The following is a 20,352-nucleotide window of genomic DNA, read 5'->3' as shown; positions in this document are numbered from 1 at the left end:
GCCCCAGTTAGGAGAAGGGTTTCTGGCCTCAATTCCTGGGAATGGTGACTGGCATTCAGTAGGTGTCAGACAAATATTTGAGTGACTGACCGAATGAATAAATGTCACCACTTGGGGATTACGTGGAAGCAGCTCTGAAGGCCAAGGCCCAGGTTTGATCCCATCCAGCAGAAAATATGCAGATACTGGACTAAGCCCAGCAGGAAGAAAACCCCCAGCCTAGCTGGTCCTCGGCTCTGTTCAGGGTGAGAGTCGCCCTGAGTCAGGCAGGAAGCCCTTCCTGGGGGAAGACTGGCTTGGAGAAGGCTGGCTGCCCAACTTGCCCTCTTCTCAGCTCAGATAGACACTGTCCTGTCATTACTATGGGGCAAGCAGGGAACGGTACCCCAGAGTCCTCTGTACCGTCTTTGCAACTTCCTGCAGACCTTCATTTAAAAATAAAGTATCATACCGCAAAGCCTTGGGAGGCAGGCGTCGGTTCCCTGTAACCACAGCACTCTGACAATTGAAGCCATCTGAAAGTTGACGGGGACACTTTTTAGCCATTCCTCTTCCCCTGGAGCCAGGCATTTGACCTCAGCCATACCCCTGAGCCTGGGCAATGTCATCTGGCTTTGAGGGCCCACCTCTGGGGAACTGCCTGGGTTCAAGCCCAGCTCTAGTGCTTAGGGGGTGCAAACCCCTGGACAAGGGTTTCGGGTTTTGTCTGTGCTGCAGATGGAACCCAGGGCCTCACACATGCCAGCAAGTGCTATCCCACTGAGCCACGCCTCTGCATTTGGCGTGTCAGTCTTCCGCAGCGGGAGGGCCAGCACTTTATTTTTCACAGTGCCTTGCAGTTTCCACTCCCTGGAGTCAGTAGAGGTCCTGATACCCAGTGGGCCTGTGGGAACCACAGCCTGGCACCTGAGAATCAGCCTGCCCAGCACCAACCCACGGCTTCCTTACACCTCCCCAGTCACCACCAACTCCAAACCAAGTGAACACCCAACTGGAAGTTGAGGCGGCTGCTCTGAGGGCCCGAGGCTTTATTGATAGATGCTGACATTGGTGGTCACTAAAGTCTGGTGGTAAGTGTTCTTTAGAAAATAAGCTTCCAGCAGAGAGGGAAGCTGTGTGGTGAGCCGGACGGGGGACCAGCCGCAGATGCCAGGACTGACCCCATTGAAATCTCCTTTTATAGACAGGCACAGATATCAGAAACAGGGAATGAGAAGGGAGCTTTTTTTTCTCCTAACAAAAACCCCTGCAATATTCTCCAAGTTTACAGGGAAAAACAGACCCCTCTCTCTTACTGAAATGGGCAGAAATAACTAAATCTCAGGGCCATTTTCTCGTAGCTGCATGTGTACACTCAGGTGGGTCTGGACCATGCCAGCGGGGCTGTGGCTCTTACAGAGCACAGGCTGCCCATTCCTCTGCCAGGAACCCTCAGCAACCCTGCTGCGGCAGGGAAGCTTGGTTGGCAAAGAAGGAATTACCACAAAAAAGCAGACAATATTTTAAAAGCCCAGCAGGGTCTGCAGTTAGAATGACAACCAAGATGACCTCCAGGTCTCCAGTGGGATTGCAGCTACCCACCCTGCAGGTTAGTTTCACGAGGGCGAAACCAACCCAGCATCTTACTATAGGCTTCAGGGAGGCAGTGGCCCAGCAGGGCCAGAGCATTAAGCCAAGCAGCTTAAAAAGATTCAGGCTGCACAGACCCAGTGAGGCCAAGGTGTGCTCGGCCCATGCGCTTGGTTTCTGCTGACCCCAAGCCTATTCCTCTGGTTATGGCTTCTGTGTTTTGTTGTTCCAGTTTTTGTCAGAACTCAAAATAAAAGACTCAAAGTAAAAAAAAAAAAAAAAAAAAAAAAAGATTCAGGCTGCGGCCTTTCTTGCTGGTGGAATAGCAGCATGTGCCCTTGGTTCACTTGGCTGTCTCGTGGGACAACAGTTTCAGAACAAGCCTCTAGCGTCTCCAGACCCACCTAAAGAGGTTTCACCAGGGTAACATTCACTGCAGTTGTGCAAGGCAGTGGGATAGATTGCTGAGACACCAGGGAGACACCCAGAGATGGGATGAGAAACAAGGTTTATTGAAAAATGTTTATAGGGAGGGTCAGTGGTGGCAGCTGGACAGATGCTTTCCAGGCAGTCTGGTGCCCCTCCAGACAGTCACGCCTCCTATCCCTTACGTTGCTTTGTCCAGGGATAGCTGCCCAAATGAGCACTTTTCACTCCACAGAGCTCTGACCCACACTAGTTACCACAGGGAGAGGCTCTACAGGCTGGGGTGCAGTGGCCACATCTGTAATCCCAGTAACTCGGGAGGCTGAGGCAGGAAGGACGGCAAGTTCAAGGCCAGTCTCTGCAGGTTAGCAAGACCCTGTTTCAAAATAAAAATAAAAAAGGGCTGGGGATATAGTTCAGTGGTGGAGTGCCCCTGGGTTCAACCCCAGCACCAGAGGCAGGAGATGAAAAGTCAGTCTGCAGAAGCAGGGACACCATTAATCAGCTTTGGTCCTTGTATGACAGCATCCTAAGCAGCAGCTGTCCACAGGTACCACCACCTTGCCTTTGTTCTCAGCACACCTGAGAAAGCCCGTGTCCTTCAAGATAACACGTATCCACACACTGCAGCCCGGACTTCCTCTTGTTCTCCCCTTAATTTAGCTGGGTGTTTGGGATTAGAAAGGGACACTCAGGGACATGGTGTCTTACTGTCCCTTTTCTTCTTCCTTTTTCTTTGATACCTAGAGGCACTTTACCACTGACCTACAGCCTATCCCTTTTATTATTTTGAGACAGGGTCTCATTGCCTAGGCTGGCCTTGAACTTGGAGTCCTCCTGCCTTGACCTCCGAGTGACTGGGATTATAGGTGTAAACTACCATGCCTGTCTGTCTCACTTTTCTTCAAGGCTGGTCTCTCCAGGGCCTTAGGATGGCTTTGGGCTTCCATTTTTTTTAAACAACACTAAGGATCAAATCCAGGGCCTCAAACATGCTAGGCAAATGTTCCACCACTGAGCTACATCCCCAACATGCTGAGAGCCACAGCTGAGTCAGAATGCCCCTGGCATTTTGCCAGAAGTAATGGTTGAGAGGCGAGCCATTAAGATGATGATATTAAGTTAAGCTGTCTATAATTGCTGTGACTGGATGATGCTGGATTGAAACAGGCTGTGTATTCAGTTGTATATTAGACCTTTAGTGTCAGGTAATAAGGCGGCCTCAGGTGCCCGCTACTTTGGAGTTTCCCTTGAGTTCTCGCTGTTCTGAGAGTGAGTTCTGAGAGTGAGTGCGGAGGGAGTTCCGGTTGGTGTGTGGTGTTCCTGGGGGCCGTGTGGGTGGCATTTGGGAGAGTTCCCGGGGAGTGTGCGTGGAGTGCTGTTGGAGTTCAGGCAATAAAATTTCCTGTTTGAACATACAAGTGCTTTGTGGCAGCTCAGTGATTTGTGCCCAGCCAGACTGCGGCACCAACGCTTTTTAAATTTTTTTATTTTGAGACAGAGTTTCACTACATTGCCCAGTCCTCTTGCCTCAGCCTCCTGAGGAGCTGGGATTATAGACCTGGGCCACTGCACCCATCTTGGGCTTACCTTTAACTGTAGTTTTTGATCTGTGAAACAATAATTCAAATAAATTAAAAAAGAAATACACAGTAAAACTTTAGGAAGAGCGAGGCTTTGTCTCAATTTATCTCACCAAAGAAAAAGCATGTATCTATGGGAAAAAAGAAAAAGTGAAGGGTGGGAGCAGCCCAGGTGTGATGGAGGAGAAACTGTGGCTCAGGATGCCTGGCTGTGGCAGGGAGGCAGCACTGTGGAGTGCTCCAAGCCAGGCCAGGAGGGTCCCCAGAAATGCTCTATCGGCTAAACTCCACTTAGTCCATGCTGGGGTTGAAGCTCCAGCATCCCTGAATTATGACCCTATAAGATCATAATGAAAGGATAAAAAAAATTGAAGTTAAAATGTAAAGGACCGGGTATTGTAAAGTTTCTAAGCTGCAAAGCCTGAGTTAAAATGTAAAGGACCAGGTATTGTTAAGTTTCTATGCTACACTCAAAGCCTGAAATTCCTGTAGCTGTTAGGACAATTCCCGGGACTGCCCATTAAATAATCCCCCCTGACCACTTAGTTGTTTAACAACTTGGACCCTGTGCAGCTAGGCACGTAGGCACCTCAGGGCCCAAACCAATCAGTTTGAATGTATCCCCCTCCTTAGGAATGACCTATCACTCCAGCCCGACCTGTTCCCGCCAATGAATGTACTAATCATGTTTGAGAATTGTTGTTTGATTTTCCCGCGGTGTATGGTGATTTGTTAAAGGGGACTGTGATGTATGTAAAGTCCCTGCCCTCCCTAAAGAAGTGTACTTAAGCACTGCTCAACCCCTGTTCGCGGCTCTTGGCCGCTCTCCCTTCTTGAGTGAGCGTGGAGCCCCAGCGCGCTGGATCCTCAGTAAACCCCCTTTTGCTATTGCATGAGTCGGTCTCTGGGTGGTTTCTTCCTCCGTCGTTTGCTGGACCCTTACAATAAAAAATATAAACAAGCTACTTATTTAAAAAACAAACATAACCAGTTTCCTTGAGAGAAGTTTTTTTTTTTTTTAAAGAGAGAGTGACAGAGGAGAGAGAGTGAGAGACAGTGAGAGAGAATTTTTAATATTTATTTTTTTTTAGTTCTCGGCGACACAACATCTTTGTTGGTATGTGGTGCTGAGGATCGAACCCGGGCCGCACGCAAGCGAGGCAAGCGCGCTACCGCTTGAGCCACATCCCCAGCCCCTTGAGAGAAGTTTTTAAATCATTTTTAAAAATTAATTTATTCCATCACCCTGTAGGAGGAGTCACATCAGAAAGACAGGTGAGTTACGGGCAGCCAGCGGCTCACAGGTTATTGGGAACACCAAGATCAGCAACTCCTGTGCAGGCACGTGCCCTCCTCCGCTGCCCATCAGGACTAGTCACAGGGACTCTGCCCTCTTCCTCCCCGCTCTCGCCTCCAAGCCAGGGCTCAACAGAGCAAGAGCCACCTACGAGGGAGAGGCACAGCTGCTGTCACAGGCAGCACCCCCACACAGGCAGAGACGCTGATGCCACTTCAGGGGAAACAAAACTCAGTCTAAACGTCCAATTTCAAAATTTTGGCATTCTCCTTTCCTAAGGTACTTCTAGGAGTTCCACAGAAAGGCAGTAACACGGGGGACCAGGCCTGGGAAAAGTCGTGTTACCCTGGGACCAGGTGACCACAGCAAGGTTCACTCTAAGGCAGCCAGCTGCTCCATAGCTTGCCGGACTTTCCTGGCAGTTTCTTCAAATTCTTTCTGCTTGCTGTTGGTTTCCTTTGCCTAGAAATAAAGAATAGATACACTCAAGTGGGGGCTGGGGCTCAGCAGTAGAGCACTTGCTTTCCTCCTGCAAGTTCCTGGGTTTAGCCCCAGGATCACAAAAAAAGAAAGGGGAGCAAGCGAGAAATGACACATTCGTAGGAACCTAATACCTCTCAATCACACCCGTGGATAAGGTCAGAAAGGGAACTCTGACTGAGCACCACCAGCACTGGGCTCCTGCTCAGGGAGACACCCAGGGGAGGCCACATGGGGACCAGCATCCAGATTCAACTCCCTGACTCTAATTCAGGCCACTTCCTATGGGGTCTATAAGAGCAAGCACCGAGGCACCCTTCCACCTGCTTGCCACTGAACTGCTTTGTCACTTATACCTCCCGTCCTCCAGTGCAGCAGGGACCATCACATCTGTTGTGAAAGGAAGCAGGTGGAGGCCACCCGGCCAGCCTGGGCAGAGCTCTATCCCCAGACACCATCCTCCAGCTTCTCTATTTTTATGTATTTATCTATATGCAGGGCTGAGAATCGAACTCAGTGCCCCATGCACGCTAGGCAAGCACTCTGCCTCTGAGCCCCAGGCCCGGCCTCCACTCAGCTTCTCAACGCCTCAGGCAGAGTCCAGAGCCTCCCGGCCTGCTCCCACAACAGACCCTGTCAACACCAGTTCACCCCCAGAAGGAAGGCCTTTCACCGGCAGTCCCTCCTCAAATCTGGCTTCAGACCTCCTATTCTGCCAACACTGCTATCTCTGAAGGGGCGAATGGCAACCACAGTACCAGGTTTGGGGACCCCTTCCCCTCGCCTGTTTTGTGTTCTCCTTAATTTCTCTGCTATATCAAAAACAAAAGATCTTTATTGGATTAAACTTGTTTTTGAATAAGAAAAGTGACTAAAGGTCAACTTTTTTTAGAGTTAACTTTAGGTTGACTTTTTTCTCCAGTGCTGGGGATGGAAATCAGGGCCTTGCATGTGCTAGGCCAGTGCTCTATCACCCAGCCCCAAAGTAACTTTTTAATATGTACTTTTTAATGTATATTAAACTTTGTCTCATGTATAAGTGCTTCTCAGTATAAAATTATTAATTAAAAGAAAAATCACTTAAAAATTTTGCGCTAGGGGCTGGGGATGTGGCTCAAGCGGTAGCGCGCTCGCCTGGCATGCGTGCGGCCCGGGTTCGATCCTCAGCACCACATACCAATAAAGATGTTGTGTTCGCCTAGAACTAAAAAAAAAAAATAAATAAATATTAAAAATTCTCTCTCTCTCTCTCTTAAAAAAAAAAAAAAAAATTTTTGCGCTAGGCTCAGTGATACATACTTGTAACCCCAGCTGCTCACGCGGCCAAGGCTGGAGATAGCAAGCTGGAGGCCAACCTGGGTAACTTAGCAAGGGCCTACACACCTCGGAATCCAAAAAGGGCCGGGGATGTAGCTCAGTAAAAAAAGTGCTCTTGGGTTCAATCCTCAGTACCAAAATGTAAACAAACAAAAATTTAAAAGGGCTGGGAATACAGCTCAAAGGTAGAATGCTCCCTTATTTAATTCCCAGTATTATAAATAAATAAAGTAAAATAAAACCAGATTAAAAGAGCTGGGGTGGGGGCTGGGGCTGTGGCTCAGCACTGGAGCGCTTGCCTAGCACACGCGAGGTCCTGGGGTTCGATCCTCAACACCACATAAAAATAAAGGCATTATGTCCAACTACAACTAAAAATATATATATTCAAAAAATAAATAAATAAAGGGTTCCCCTCTTCTCATGCACCCCTTAAAAAAAAAAAAAAGATCTGGGAATGCAGATTAGTGGTGTAGTACTTGCCTAGCACACACAAGCCCCTGAGTTCAAACCATGATAAACACAAAAATAAATACACTGACAAGAAAAACAAAAGCATCAAACACATAATGGTCTGTCCACCTTATAATGGACAGCTCCACAGCCCCAAGAGCCTCACCTTTACTGATATGCAAATGTGACCATGGCCTTAAAAACATGGTTTATTTGCTGCCCCCCAACCAATCCTAAAACGAATCAAGCCCTTCTGTACAACTGTAACTTAACCGCCACAACGGGGAGGTCATTATCTGCATTTTATGTTTATGCTTTTTTTTCCTCTTTGCAGAGCTGGGGATGGAACCCAGGGCCTCCCGCATGCTAGGCAAGTGCCCTACCACTGAGCTATGTCTCCAGCCCTTTTAAATAGTTTTTAAAATTTTGAGACAGGGTCTTGTCAAGTTGTCATCCTCCCAAGTGGCTGGGATTTCAGGCATCCACCTCCATACCACTTTATACCTTTTTTTTTTTTTTAATATTTATTTTTTAGTTTTAGGTGGACCAATATCTTTATTATACATTTATGTGGTGTTGAGGATTGAACCCAGTGCCTCACGCATGCTAGGTGAGCATTCCACCACTGAGCCACAACCCCAGCCTTATTTTATACCTTTTTTTAAAATAAAGGGAGGAGTGAAGAAAAACGAGAAATTGACTACTGGAAAACAATACTTCTCAGGGCTAGAACTCTGTGCCCTTCTTTTAGTGCTTCACTTTATCCTTGCTAGGTGCCGTGGCCACGTCTGCAATCCTAGTGGCTTGAGAGGCAGAGACAGGAGGATTGCGAGTTCAAAGCCAGCCTCAGTGAAAGCGAGGTGCTAAGCAACTCAGTGAGACCCTGTCTCTAAATAAAATACAAAATTGGGCTAGGAATATGGCTAAGTGGTCAAATGCCCCTGAGTTCAATCCCCAATACCGAAGGAAAACAAAACACTTCCTCAGCCCAGGTTTTCACAAGCTCAGGGTCTTGCAAAGAAGGAAGAGTCTGTCTACCTTCCTGTCGGGGTTGCCCTACACATTCATATTCAAATTGATCCCCCTGGACTGATTCATCTGCTGAACACTCCAGGCAGGGGAGACTTGGCTTTCTGCCTCCAGGGCACCTGCTGACACCCTGGGAAGCCCAGAACAGCATCCTCACCCTGAATCTGGGACCTCAGAAATTCCCAGCATCTTCTCCTATCTTTTTTTTTTAATTTATTTTTTATTTTTTTTAGTTGTAGTTGGTACAACATCTTTATTTATTTTTGTGATGCTGAAGATCAAACCCAGTACCTCACACGTGCAAGGCAAGTGCTCTACCACTGAGCTACAGCCCCAGCCCCTCACCCATCCATCATCTTTTTGTGTGTGTGGTGATGCGGACTAAACCCAGGGTCTCACTCTTGCCACACACCATTATCTGTTTGTTTTTTTTTTTTTGTGTGTGTGTGTGTGTGGTGCTGGGGATGAATCCAAGACTGTGCACACACTAGGCAAGTGCTCTATGGTTCAGCTGCACCCCCAGTTCCTATCTGTTTTTTTTTTTTAAAGGATGCCTGATAAAACACTGCTGTCTTCAATTATGAACTGTAGTCATGTGATGAGCTATAAAGCAGTTTAGGACCATGCTCCCAACCTCCCTTCTACGCCACTGTACCTCCACAAGTGACAGGACCCAAAGGGGGGATGCCTGGTGATCTGCAAAAAACAGACCACTGATCACGCCCATCCCCTGCACTGCAGCTCCCACCCAGCCCCTTCCCTTCACACAGGAGTGTGCAGGCACAGCAGGCTTTGGATTAACTATAAATTATTTGCAAAAACCTCATAACTGACACTCTGCAGTAGCCCCATCCTATAGAACTTTCTGCAGTGACAAAAACGGTTCTATTACCCACATTGTCCACTGGGCACATGTATCGGCCAAGTCCTCCACCATCTTTTTTTGTGTGTGTGGTGATGGGGACTGAACCCAGGGTCTCGCTCTTGCCAAACACAGGTTCTGCCACTGAGTCACACCCCCAGTCTCCTGAACCCCAAATGGTGAGTGCAACTGAGGAACTGTACTTTAAATCTAAGGCTAACAGCCATAGGTGGCTAGAGGGTACAGTACTAGACAGCACAGTTCAGAACCTCACAGCAATATAGTTGTGTGCCACTTGGCTTACACAAAAAAATTCCTATTATGTTTTTGTTTTATAAACCAACAAGGGAAAGTATGAATAGATTGATAGATAATTTTATTCTTATGACAAGCTGAGCCCCCTTGTCCTCCCCAACTGTCCCTAAATACAAGCTGGTCTTGAACCCAGAGTGGTCAGCACAGCAAGGACTGCAGGCCTGTCCAGTCAGCCCATCATGAGCTAAGAATTATTTTTACATTTTTAAATGGTTGGGGAAAAAACAAAAACAATGAGTCACAATATGTATGTGTGGCCATGAAGGATGGCACTTACTACCTATGGTCACTTTGCAGAAAGGAACTGGCCCCTGACCAGGAAGGCCTCTTCAGCCCACCTCCAACCCAGCCTGCAGTTCTCCAGGCCTAGTGCATCAGTGTTTTGCCAACCACTGGTTTCCTCCCTCTTCCTGAGGTCAGAACTGCTGCCACCCTCAGCATGTCAAAGCTATTACATGGGACGGAATCATTTCATCCCGGTCTCTGCCCGAGCACAGCTTTGGATTCATCCCCAGCACCACGGACACACACTCACAAAACCCAGATGATTTTCAAGCTAAAAAGAGATCACAGGTGGAGGGGCCTCACCTAGGTCCTGCAGCAGGGTGTGGGAACAGGACTGGCTGAAATTCAAAGTCTTTGGGCAGTAGACACAGCAGGGACACTCCCAGACCACAGACAGCACTTTGCTGCAAGGATAGTAAATCTCCCTCCAAACTTATCCTCTATAGGACTGCCAAATTCAGCATATAAGAAAATAGGCTGCCTGGTTAGATTTGAACTTCAGATAATAATTTTTAGTACGTGCTGACCCAAATGTAGGATATTCTTATACTCAAAAATTATTCCTTGTTTATCTGAAATTCAGATTTAACTAGGAATCCTGGTTTCTGGCAAATCAAATTCTCCACACCTTGGGCTGCTAGAAGCCACCTCTTTGTGAACTCAAGATGTCCCTGTGTGTCATCGAGGCTAGAGTCACGCTTGGGTATTGGCTGTTGCCCTAGTGTGCTAGAGTCCTCGAAAAATAACTGCTGACCTTATTCACTGGCTGTGGGCTTCATGGCACAGCTAGTCACCAGGCTAGTGACATTAGATTCACTTGTATCCATGGATTAAGGAATGATGTATTTGACTGTATCTCTAGGGGACTTCTATTAGAAAAGTGTAGATTTTTCTATAGAGTACTATCAAATGTAGCTTTTTAATGAAGATGGTTTGGCCATTTCTTTCCCAGTCACCCAGGTTACTTTGGGAAAGTTGGTATGAGGCATTACCACTTAAAGAGGGACCAGAGTTTCTGCCCAACTGTCAACCTTGATAAATCGTGGACATTGGTCAGTGAACAGACACGAGTAAATGCTGCCAAAAATAAGACGGGAGCTGCTCCCATAATTGATGTAGTCCGATCGGGTTACTACAAAGTTTTGGGGAAGGGAGAGCTCCCAAAGCTGCCTGTCATCGTGAAGGCCAAATTCTTCAGCAGAAGAGCTGAGGAGAAGATTCAGGGTGTTGGGGGTGCCTGTGTTCTGGTGGCTTAAAGCCACCAAGAGCTCTGGAGGTTCATTAAATGTTATCAAACACTTAAAAAAAAAAAAAAAAAGATGTCCCTGTGTGTGTGTGCCTAAGTGGCAAAGCTCAGCTGTAGAAATCCTCTCCATCTAGCTGAACTGTCACCTCCTCCTGTACATTCACCATGAGTCCCAGAAACCTGTCTACCCCTGCCACCACATGGGCACACAGCCACATGAAGGACTACCCACAGCGGCTGTTATCGGGCAGGAAGGCAATCTTTTTTTTTTTAATAATAATTGACTGTAATGCCACAGTCATTTTTTTTTTTTTTTTAAAGAGAGAGAGAGAATTTTTTTTTTAATATTTATTTTTCAGTTCTCGGTGGACACAACATCTTTGTTGGTATGTGTGCACTGAGGATCGAACCCGGGCCGCATGCATACCAGGCGAGCATGCTACCGCTTGAGCCACATCCCCAGCCCCAGAAAGGCAATCTTAACCCACTCAGGAGCACACAATGAACACACCTTTTCTACAGTACAACCCCAGATCCACACTCCAGGACAGCCTCCGGAGGAAGAGGGTCCCTCTAACGCTCCTGACGACCTGGTTGCTTTAATCCTACAAATGCTGAACAGGGTTTGCTCTTAGTTCTTTTCCCAACAATACATACAATTTTGTTCTTGGCTCGCTCTTTGTCCAGTTTCAAAAATTCACCAAGGGTTAATTCTTCAAGCTTCTTCTTGACAGAAAGGAATGCACACCCAGACGAATGCTTTTTATGTTCCTCTCTAGAAAAGTCAATACACAAGCATGTCAACCAAATAACAATGCCTCTCGTGACCAATAGCATTTCCCGTCACCACCGGCCATCTCTTAGGATGTGCCCTGCTCTGCTTCAAGAGCAAAGGGTTGGGCCCAAAGCTGATGGGCCCAGTGCCATCCCAGGCACACACCACACAGCTCGCTTACTGCCTTTTCTCTCTCTGTGGAGGTCTGCCCCACATCCTTGTGGCTAGAGGATTTTATCTGGAATTCTTTACAATTAGTAGGAAAAGTGTTGTATAGTTTCTGTCCATAGGAATTATATGTCAAAACCCTATGAAATTCTCAAGGTACTTTTGGAAGTAAATTCATTTCACAGAAATGTTTACACAGTCCACCAGTTCAGGATAAGGGCTGCATCAGCCAAACTTCCCAGGGGGACTCCTCTCCTCACACCCTCATTCTCTGCAATGGGAATATCCCTGGAAAGTGGAAATCACTGTAGCCAGCTTAGGATTAGGAGAACACAGCCACACAGAGTCCAAAAGGACAGTCAACAGTAACCATAATGTAAAAATATCACAACACTTAGAAACCCCCTCTCAAGAATAATGCTATTCTGGGTCAGGCACAGTGGTGCACACCTTTAATCCCTGCTAAGGCAGGAGGATCACAAGTTCAAAGTCAGCCTCAGCAAAGGTAAGGCACTAAGCAACTCAGGGAGACCCTGTCTCTAAATAAAATACAAAATAGGGCTGGGGATGTGGCTCGGTGGTTAAGTGCCCAGGTTCAATCCCTGGTGCCCCCCCCCCCAAAAGAATAATGCTTTTCAGGGATGGGGCACTACAGTTAGTTATTTTGGGTTGGTGTGTGGGGGGTGTGGCTCATTTGTAGAGTGTTTTGCTTGCATGGCCAAGATTCTGGGCTCAATCCACAGCACTGCAACCCCCACCCCCCCAAAAAAAAGGAAAAGAAAAAGAATAATGCTGCTGATGTTTCCCACTGATCCCTAGTGTGATCCCACCACTAGCCTATTTCATTCAGTGCTTGGTCACAATAGAGAATGAAACAGGAAAAAACAGCAACACCCTTCTGCCCAGAAGAGAAACAACTCAAGTAATTCTCTGGGGAAGAAAATTCAGGTTGTGGAAACAATCAATCCTGACAAGAACATGTGAGAAAAGAACATGGAAAGACATTACCCAGGGCTGGGGAAAGAGCTCAGCAGTAGAGTCTATGCCTATCATACACAAGGCCTGGGGTTTGATGCCCAGCATGGCAAACAAACAATCCTGAAAAATATGGCACATATATTTACACAACTTTTTTAAAAATAAGTGTCTTGGGGCTGGGATTTTGGCTCAATGGTAGAGCACTTGCCTAGCATGTGTGAGGCCCTGGGTTCAAGTCTCAGTACCGCATATAAATAAAGGTCCATTTACAACTAAAATAAATATTAAAAAAAAAAATAACAGTGTCTTGAAGAACAAATTCCTAAGCACTGAAGTGTAATTTTAAAAAGGTGTCTTTTGTGGTATGTGGATTATAAAGCTATTTTTAAAAAAAATCCCAAGTAGTAAAAGCATTTGGAGATTCCTGGGAGTACTCAGGGCAGAAACAAATCCTGTATTCTGCTGAACTTGGAAGGCATGAAGCAACCTACACCAATTTCCTTCAACATCCACCCTAAAGAACGTTTTGGTCAAACAAGATTTGGTTAGGGTTTGTGTCACCAAGGTGTCAGCAGACAGAGCCGCAACCATTCACACAGCTGTTTAAAGCCAAAATGAAGCTGGGAAGGCCATCGCTCCTGCACTAACAATCTCAGCTCTATTCAATCCGTTTTGGAGGATCCCAATTCAAATCAAAGCGTCCTGATGGAACTGGGCATCTCAGACCCCGCCCCCCACATCGAGGCTCGTCTGGAGGGACTTACAAGGGGTTGTCACTTGGCTCCCAGCCTTCCAGCTCCTTGAAGCAGAAGAAACACTTGGCCAAGTCGGGCTCGTTGTCAGTGGGGCAATGGATGAAGCCGGCCTCGGCCATCTGCAAGAACAGGGACAGCTCGTGAGCGGATACGAGGTGGCACCCAGGCTCGGGTAGGGCCGGCAGTCCCCGGGAGGGGTCGTTCCGGGGCCCCAGGACAGACAGGCCTGGCTAGGGACGCGGCGGGGCGAGCCGGGCTGGCGGCCGAGAGGCCGGGGTTCTTACTCGCTCCGGGGTGCAGGCGCAGCCCTCCAGGAAGGGCCAGTTCTTGAACGTGGAGACGCGGTGGTCCTTGAGATAGAGCTGCCAGGTCGGTGGCAAGAACTGAGCCCCCATGGCGCCGGCGCCGCCTGCTCGCGCGATTCAAATCCCGCGGGTAGCGGCGCTACGCGGGGCATGCCGGGAATTCCCCGCCCCCAATCCTTGCCCGCGGCCTCGAGGGAGTGGGAGGCGCAGGGCAAGCCGGGAACGCCCCGCCCCCGAATCCTCGCCCGCGGCCTTGTGGGAATGGGAGGCGCGGGGCATGTCGGGAACGCCCGGCCTCGGGATCCCCGCCCGCGGCCTTGCTGGAGCTGAGGATGGGCGGAGGCCGGGTTGCGGATGCAGGTCGTTACCGGCGCCTCCGGGTGAGCCTTGACGCCCTGCTGGCTCGCCGTAGGTCCTCGCCGGTGCCGTGCGGCGTACACCCGGAGGCCCGGCACCTGCTGCGGGAGAGGCCGACTGGATGTGTGCGCAGCCGAGCTCGGCACCCTGCCTCCCAAACGTGGGGACCAGGCTGCCTTCAGAGCCCTTCCTGAAATGCGGGCGGCCGCGGTGGGGGAGGACCCTGTGGAGACAGAGGTAGACCCGGGGCCGTCTCGGAGGCAGGACCGCAGAAGTAAGTGGCTCAGAGAGAAGTCCAGGGCGCAGGCACTCCCGTGGCCCACGAGGCTAGGCCCAGAGCAGGGCCACAGCGCCCTGGTGTGGCTGCTGGCTTGGCCTGAAGCAGGTGCTGCACCTTCCAGCCCATCCCCCTTGCCAGGGGTCCGTTCATACCGGGCCACCTGTGTCTGCAGTGACTTCTCCAAAGCAGCCACTTGCAGGAAGCAGCCCGCTGAGCATTCAGCGTCACGGCCCAGGGCAAATGTCCCTGTTGGCATTATGAGCAAATGCACTGGCTCTTGTGTTGGGCGACGACTCTCCTAGATCAGTCCCCTGCTTCTGGGATATGGGCAAGCCTGTCTCATAGACTGTGGGTAGGCGCAGGGCTCTGGTCAAACAACTGGGTCAGGGGGCTCTTTAAGGGGCACAAGGCAGTGCTTTTACCATCCAATATAATAAGGCAACAACTGTGTGACCTGGAAGGCCTAACTCAAGTTTTTATTTTGGTTTGCACAACTTGACTGAGCTTCCTGAGATTCCTCTGGCCAGTGACACAGGTGGTGACTTGTGCTTGCATTTCTTGCTTCCCCAACACCATGTCTGAAAGAAGCTCAAGCCCCTCACTTTGTCCTGGCTCTGCAGGCCCTTCAGCCTTTTCTGGATCTTAAACACCTACAGGAGTGCGACTATAAAGGTGGAGAGTTTTGTCGAGGCAAAGGCAGAGTGCCTGCCTCCTGAAGGGTACACCACCCAGTCCCAGCCATGTGGGCTATGGATTTTCAAGAAAAAATTTGCATGTCCATGTGAACTCTGGGTTTTCAAGTAGTTGACAACAAATTCAAGTTCTGATCAAACCAGTCTTGAGGTGGTTGTGTTAGACATCGCCTCACTTATCATAGTCATCCAAACATTTTATGAACACTTTTCTCCTGTATTACAAAGTTTATACATCCGCATTGTAAAAGCAAAAAAAAAAAAAAAAAAAATGGTCCAGTGAAGTCTTCCCTTAGCTGTACTCTTCAGAGGGAAGCTTTTTAGCAATTTCTTAAATGCCCTTCCAGGTGCATGTGTGTCTATAAACCCTTTTTAAAAAGCAGACAAGTGGGACCATCCCCACACCCTGTTTGATGCCCTTCCTTCTCAACTGGCAGCATATCATGCAGAGAGCTTACACTTCCGTTGTATCTACATGGTATTCTGTATGGTATACCCTGATCTTTCCTACTTTCCCACTGGGTAGCTTCAATTCTTTTTGCCACTGTGAACTCTACAGTAACCAACAGGCACATGCTCCTGTGAAGCTCTGTCTGTAGGATATGTGCCTACTAGTGAGATCCCCCAGAGAACATGTGTACATAGCCAACCTACCCTACCACAAACATCTCAGTCATTGGGGGAACATGGTTTGATTTGTGGTTTTGTCTCTGTGGGTACGGAACCTACCTAGGATACCCCAAGGATCTGAGTTCCACCAATATTGATGATATTCATTGAAAACTATTCTCTAGCAGCCAGCTGTGATGGCATGCACCTATAGTCCCAGCTGCTTGGGAGGCTGAGAGGAGGCTTACTTGAGCCCAGGAGATCAAGGCCAGCCTGTGTGTTTGTCAGCTTTTTGTTGTGACAGAATATTTTAGGAAAACTCAATGAAGGAAAGTTTGGGTGTTTTTTTTTTTTTTTAGCTTATGGTTTCAGTCCATTACAGCCACTTCCATTGTTTCTGGGCCTGTGACCGAGCAGAACATCATGGTGTAAGGGTGTGGCAGAGCAAGGATGCTTACTTCTTAGGCTGGGGACCTCCTTTCTGCAGTGAGGGTCCACCTCTCAAGTTTCCATCACCTTACAGTCCATTCAGTTATGATGCCTCAGTGGCTTAGCCCATTAGTGAGATCAAAGGCCTCTTGATCTAATCAGTTCTACAAACTGGACATTGCTCCACCTCTGGACATTGCTGCATTGCAACACCTGAGACTTTGGAAGACATTTCAGATGCAAACTATAACACTGGGCAACAGCATGACTCCATCTCAGAGAAAAAAGAAGAGCTGCTTAGTGGGAGAGCACTTGCCTAGCAGGCAAAAGGCCCTGTGCTTAATCCCCAGTACCACCAAAAAAAGGAAGGAAACATTATTTTTTGGTGTCTTCTCCATCAGGCCACTGTGTTTTTGTGATTCGTTTTCTATTTAGCATAAACAAGTTCCAACCTTTTTTCAATGTAAATTTTCATTTTACTGAAAACTTCAGATGCAGAGATCCTTTCCCTAAGATTTCAAAAATACTGTATTGTTACTGCTGTGGTGGTGATATTTGTAATCCCAGCCACTCAGAGACTGAGACCGGATGTTTGCAAACTCAAAGCCAGCTTCAACAACTCAGCAAGACCCTGTCTTAAAATAAGAATTAAAGGGGCTGGGGATTTGGCTCAAGCAGTAACTCGCTCGCCTGGCATGTGCGGAGCTCTGGGTTGATCCTCAGCACCACATAAAAATAAAGATGTTGTGTACACCGAAAACTGAAAAATAAATATTAAAAAAAAATTTGCTCTCTTTAAAAAAAAAAAGAATTACAAAGGGGGGGCTGGGGATGTGGCTCAAGTGGTAGCGCGCTCGCCTAGCATGCATGAGGCACTGAGTTCGATTCTCAACACCACATAAAAATAAAATAAAGATATTGTGTCCACCTAAAACTAAAAAATATTAAAAAAAAAAGAATTAAAAAGGGGGGCTGGGGTTGTGGCTCAGTGGTAGAATGCTCGCCTAGCATGCGTGAGGCACTGGGTTCAATCCTCAGCACTGTGTAAAACAATGAAATAAAGATATTGTGTGTCTACCTACAACTAAAAAATAAATATATATTTTAAATCTCCCCACTGAAACTATCCATTAGACAACTCCCCACTTTCCCTAAGACTTTATAACAAGTATCTAAATCACCAGGTTTTGATTATACCAAATTTTACCAGTAATATCTTCTGCTATTTCCAATTTTCTACATTATTTCTACCTAGCTCAAGTAAAGAATTTTTTTTTTCCTGGTACTGGGATTGAACCCAGGGGCACTTAACTACTGAGCCACCCCTTTTTAAAAATATTTTATTTAGAGACAGGGTCTCACTGAGTTGCTGAGGCTGGCTTTGAACTAATGATCCTCCTACCTCAGCTTCTGGAGCTGCTGGGATTACACCCATGTGGTGTAAGCCATTATGTCCAGCTCAAACTTTTTTTTTTTAAAGCCCAATGTTCTTTTCTTTATATATCTTTGTTTTGTTTACATATTTTTATGTGGTGCTGAGGATCGAACCCAGTGCCTCAAATGTGCAAGGCAAACACTCTCCCACTAAGCCACAACCTCAGCCTCTCAAAACTTTTTTAACATAAAAATTTAGTAACTAAAAAGTCTTTTGAGGTTTAAACCACTTTTAGTAAAAATATTTACCACGTGCAGTTTGTTAGCAAAGAAATTTTTTTTTATCCATTTCTACCAGTAACAATCACGAATTAGGTAAGAAACTGATAGGTTGGATTTATCTCTCAGCTTAATTCACAAGAAAATTGTGAGCAATCTTGTGAAACAGAATTGGAAGAAAAAACATTAAGAGATGCAGATGGCTGGGAGGAAAGGGTGAGGCTGTGTTGTTTCTGTTGGGTTTCTATCGTTGCTGGGTTCACAGGGTCAGTGATCTCCCTGGTTAATGTGAAAAGGTCAAGACCACTTTTACTGGGGATTGAACTCAGGGGCACTTGCCCACTGAGCCACATCCCCAGCACTATTTTGTATTTTATTTAGAGACAGGGTCTCACCGAGTTGCTTTGCTAAGGCTGGCTTTGAACTTGCCATCTTTCTATCAGCCTCCCCAGCCACTGGGATTACAGGTGTCCTCAAGGCCACTTGGAGGTGCTGAGACAGCTTGGCATAGCCTCCAGCATCCTGATCTTTGCCCTCTGAGAGCACAGGCAGCTTGTGCTTCTTTTGATTTGTATCTCTTGGAGGGAGGCTGGTGGCCTCTTCTCCACTTCCTCTCTGGGACTCTGAGGTCCTGCCTGCCCTTTGCCAGATTCCTGGTGGTTTCCTTGTGTGGTAAGGGACTGGGCTTCACTTGTTCTGTCACGGCCACCCCCATCCCTGCATTTGTTGTTTGTCTTTTGACTTGGTAGTATGTTTGTTTTTCCCCCACAAAAATGTAAAATGTTGGCATTCCTATTAATCACTTTCAGTCTGATCTTTGTTTTCTACCTCTAACTAGTTTGTTTTGCTGTTGGTTGTTATTGTCATGCTTGGAAAGGCTCCACTCCAAGATGATTTTATAAGATACTCCCTGAGGTTTCTGGTTTGGGTTTTTGTGTTGAAGTTTTGACTCCTCTGGGAAGTGTGGCACTGGAAGGGTGCAGCGGAAAGGGTGCAGATGTCACTCCAGACCAGCTCTTGGCAGCAGATTTGGAGAGTTGTAGGGCCACTCTGCAACAGAACTCCAGATGTGTGGAGGCCTGAGTCCCAGCAGACACCCCTGCCTGCTGAGGCCTGGATTTTCAGGAGGACCACCTTGTGGAACCCTGGGATGGGGGCTGGGCCAGTGCTCTGATAAGCTAAGTGGAGAGTCACGGAAAGACCAGGGCAAAATGGGGGCCCATCCACAGGGCCAGCTCCCCTTCCCTACTCATAGCAGTGGTAAATCCTGCCATTATTTTAAAAAATGTGCTGTAAAGGGGTTTGGGGTTGTGGTTCAGAGGTACAGCACTCGCCTAGCATGTGTTGAGGCACTGGGTTCAATCCTCAGCACCACATAAAAATAAAATAAAGATATTGTGTCCACCTATAACTAAAAACTAAATATTTTTTAAAAAATCTGCTGTAAAGAGAAATCACTGTCTCATCTGTTAGGAACAGGGAGTCTGGGAGTCATTTTCCAGTAAGGGCAAAGGACGATACCGCTCACATCTTATTACTTCCAGCCTTCCAGCCCCACATTGGGTTGCTGACTTCTCTTCTTTGAAGGTAATAACTTTTATGATTTTTTTAAAAAGTTCATTATTTTGGTGCTGGGGTTGATCATAGGGCCTTGCACATGCTAAGCACACACTCTACCACTGAGGTACACCCCAGCCAATTTTGATATCACTTTATTTAAGTACTGGGGATTTAATTTGGAGAGTTCTACCACTCAGCTACATCCCCAGCTTTTTCTTTTATTTTGAGACACTGTCTCTCTAAGTTGCTTTAGGTTCTCAACTTGCAGTCCTCCTGCCTCAGTCTCCCGAAACTGGGATTATAGGCATGCACTACCATGACCAACTTCATTCCACTTTAAAGAAAAGTTGGAAGACTAGCTGGGCACGATGCTACACAACTGCAGATCATCACATGGCCATTCCTGACCTGCTAGATATCTGGAGAGGAGAGGAGTGGGGCGGGGTGCAGCGGTGGCTGGGGACCTAGCCAGCCCCTTGCACAGGCCCCTGGGGGCAGAGTGAAGACTGAGCAGAAGGCAGTTTGGGAAGCTGTTACCCAGGGCTCTGCAGACTCTCTGGGGTCAGGGAGAGACTTGAGGCCAGGTGGCTCCTTGTCACAGCCACCCTACTCTGCCACAGACAATGGGAAAGTGAAAGGGCAGGGCTGGGTCCCAGCACAGACTGTTTATGGATGCTGGGGTTTAAGCTTTCTGTGATTTTCACATCTCACGGCATTATACTCATTATTTTTCTTTTTCAGTCTTCTAAAAATGTAAAACCATTCTCAGTTTGTGGGTCTGAAATGAATGACAAGAGGGGCTGGGGATGTGGCTCAAGGGGTAGCGTGCTCGCCTGGCAGGCATGCGGCCCGGGTTCGATCCTCAGCACCACATACCAACAAAGATGTGTGTCCGCCGAAAACTAAAAAATAAATATTAAAAAATTCTC

At 47.5% G+C, this 20,352-nt stretch overlaps 1 protein-coding gene across 1 annotated transcript; it reads right to left on the bottom strand.

Annotated features, from left to right (window-relative positions):
• Positions 1–4,843: 4,843 nt before the first annotated feature.
• On the bottom strand, positions 4,844–20,242 carry BIRC5 (baculoviral IAP repeat containing 5). The gene is made up of 4 exons (XM_081270947.1): positions 13,823–20,242; positions 13,548–13,657; positions 11,520–11,637; positions 4,844–5,337 (listed from the first exon to the last, which is right to left on the bottom strand). Exons 1-4 carry the CDS (start codon positions 13,931–13,933, stop codon positions 5,248–5,250), a joined length of 429 nt encoding a protein of 142 aa, XP_081127073.1. The 5' UTR covers positions 13,934–20,242; the 3' UTR covers positions 4,844–5,247.
• Between the last annotated feature and the right edge of the window lie 110 nt (positions 20,243–20,352).

The sequence above is a fragment of the Spermophilus citellus genome, assembly GCF_964194105.1.
Source record: "Spermophilus citellus genome assembly, chromosome: 17".
In the NCBI taxonomy this organism is placed as follows: Eukaryota; Metazoa; Chordata; class Mammalia; order Rodentia; family Sciuridae; genus Spermophilus; species Spermophilus citellus.
This window is presented reverse-complemented; position numbering and strand designations above follow the sequence as displayed.

Excerpts from the sequence above, each read along its gene's own strand:
- BIRC5 (XM_081270947.1), bottom strand. The coding sequence starts at position 13,933 with ATGGGGGCTCAGTTCTTGCCACCGACCTGGCAGCTCTATCTCAAGGAC. Across the intron at positions 13,658-13,822 it reads GCGCCTGCACCCCGGAGCGA|ATGGCCGAGGCCGGCTTCAT; the intron begins GTAAGAACCCCG and ends CTGTTCTTGCAG. Across the intron at positions 5,338-11,519 it reads AGCGAGCCAAGAACAAAATT|GCAAAGGAAACCAACAGCAA; the intron begins GTATGTATTGTT and ends CTTTATTTCTAG.